A 2,422-nucleotide genomic window follows, 5' to 3' on the forward strand; every position below is an offset into this window, starting at 1 on the left:
AAAGCCTGCTGAAAGGGATGTGGAGAATCTTCAACCCTACTCCGAGAAGTTTCTCACTGCAGATACAAAGAAGAGGTATGAGTCATTTCAAGGAGTTGAGGTCATATCTGAGAGAATTGCTAATGTGCGAGATTTTCGCAAAAATAATGTCTGGAAACTGTTTGAAGAAAGGAACCTGACCTCGTTTCTGACTTATGCATGTCCATTCAGTAAGAGCCTAGTGCGGGAATTCTATGCGAATGTTACTGCTGGAGTTGATGTGATAGGAGATCCATTGTATCATAAGGTTTATGTGAGGGGGAGCTTTGTAGAGTTCTCTCCGACCATCGTGAACAGATTTTTTGGTCTCGCTAATGGTACGTGTCTGCCAGCCAATGATTTCCCTGAAGGAACAACTCAGAACTAGAGGAGGCTCTCACTGGAACTTTTTTGGAGAGTCGTCAAGGACAGATCACTCCATCTGAACTTCTGTTTGAAAGCAGAGTCTTTTATACAGTTGCCAAGCACAACTGGCTTCCTACAAAGCGCACTGAAGTGATTAAGAAGGAGATGGCTTTACTGTTATTCCAACTTCTTAGAAAGGACGAGGTGAATTTGGGTGTTCTGATATACAACAACATCCTTGCACGCGCTTCAGGTCTGCGCCCTAGATTTCTTCTGTTGTATCCCTGCCTCATTCAGCAAATTGTCATACGACAAAGTCCAGAAGTGCTCATCATGGCTGAAGTTACTGAAAGAATCCCTCGAGCAATCACCATTGAAGCTCGAATCCAACAGGCCAGAGTGAGCAGATCTCAACCGACTGGTAGTATACGTACCCCACTCATGAAACATGCCAAGTTGTTGGTTAAGGCTGAAGGACTGTTCACCAAGGGAATGGAGCTGCTGAGTCAAATCCGAGCAGAACATGACAAGTTTCTCACAGATTATCTGCAATGTGGTCTGTTTTTACAAATTCTGGTTGAGGTAATCTTAGTTTCTTTTCGATTATATTTTTTTTGAATTTCTGCTTTCACACAGGGGGAGAACATGACCCGGGCACTGAAGATGGAAGAAATATGGACAAAGGCAAAGACAAAGTGGTCGATGATAGTGAGGAAGAAGTAGACTAGGGAACAAGCACTGAATTTAATTAATGTCTCGCACTGAATTTAATTAATGTCTCTAATGGTTTCTTTGCTTCTGATGTCTCTAATGGTTGACACTGAAAATACGTTTGATGAATCAGTTGCCTTGCAGAATCTTGATCCATTCTTATTGGCACATGTGTAGACCTGTGTGTTCGTGGAAACTTTGTGTTTGTTTTGTGTTTCAGCAGAAAATCAAAAAGGGGGAGAATGTTGAAGTCTGAGGTTGGAGTCTAGAAGATTCAGAATTTGGAAAAAAGCAACAATATGGAAACTGCTGAAAACAGAGCTGAAGGAAAAAGGAAGCTTGCTTTAATCATGGAAATGGAAACAATGCAGAAATGGAAGACTGAATATTTCAGAAATATTGAAGAACCAATGTAGCAGCGTATAAAGGGAGAAGTTGGAATACTGGTTAAGTGTCGAAAAACTTAAGAGAAAAAGTGGGAGAGTCTGTAAGGGAAAGGGTTACTTGAGAGTGGGTGAGTTGTGTCTGAGGGGGAGTCGTTATAACAAAACGACGAACTGCTCAACTGCCTAGACGAGTCTAGGGTTACCCGGGGTGTGTTGCGGCACACAAGGTGTTTACTGATAGAATTTCTTGTGGTGTATTGTGTTTGCCAGAGAAATAAAATCAGTGTGGAACTGTTTTGTTATTGTGGCTCTTTGTGTGTGAGATACGTTTTTCAGAAACGAATAAAACGTGTTTAACTACCTGCGACGCACCGAATCCGTCGCAATACCGACGGAAATCTCTGTCCCCATCCGTCGCTACTTCTATGCGACGCAATGTATCCGTCCCAATCCGTCGCATAATTTTCCGACGAAAGTTCGGTCGCAAATATCGGTCGCAGTCCGTCGCAATCCGTCTGACAAAATTACCGACTGAAATATCCGTCAGTTGTTGTCGAAATTTTTCGACGGATTGAGCGACGGTTTACGACGGATGCAAATCCGTCCCATTACCGTCGTTGTCCGTCGCAAATATCTATCGCGACGGAATTTCCGTCGCAATGTCCGTCGGTAAATACAGTTTTCCTTGTAGTGCGAGTAGCCATCAAGAAAGCAAAAGTGGGAATGCAAGGCTAACCTCTCTAGCATTTGGTCAATGAAGGGCAACGGGAAATGGTCTTTACGGGTGTTGGAATTCAGTTTCCTATAATCAATGCACATCCTCCAACCCGTGACCGTCCTAGTGGGTATCAATTCGTTATGCTCATTTTCTACCACAGTGATACCCCTTTCTTTGGTACAACTTCCATCCCTTTGCATGCACCGCATTCATCTAGAAGATA

General features: G+C 43.1%; 1 protein-coding gene across 1 annotated transcript; it reads left to right on the forward strand.

Annotated features, from left to right (window-relative positions):
- The first annotated feature begins 609 nt into the window (after positions 1 to 609).
- LOC104803384 lies at positions 610 to 1,162 on the forward strand. Its single transcript, XM_010527315.1, has 2 exons — positions 610 to 940; positions 1,021 to 1,162. Exons 1-2 carry the CDS (start codon positions 718 to 720, stop codon positions 1,110 to 1,112), a joined length of 315 nt encoding a protein of 104 aa, XP_010525617.1. The 5' UTR covers positions 610 to 717; the 3' UTR covers positions 1,113 to 1,162.
- Positions 1,163 to 2,422: the final 1,260 nt, after the last annotated feature.

The sequence above is a fragment of the Tarenaya hassleriana genome, unplaced genomic scaffold, assembly GCF_000463585.1.
Source record: "Tarenaya hassleriana unplaced genomic scaffold, ASM46358v1 Cleome85, whole genome shotgun sequence".
Classification (NCBI taxonomy): Eukaryota; Viridiplantae; Streptophyta; class Magnoliopsida; order Brassicales; family Cleomaceae; genus Tarenaya; species Tarenaya hassleriana.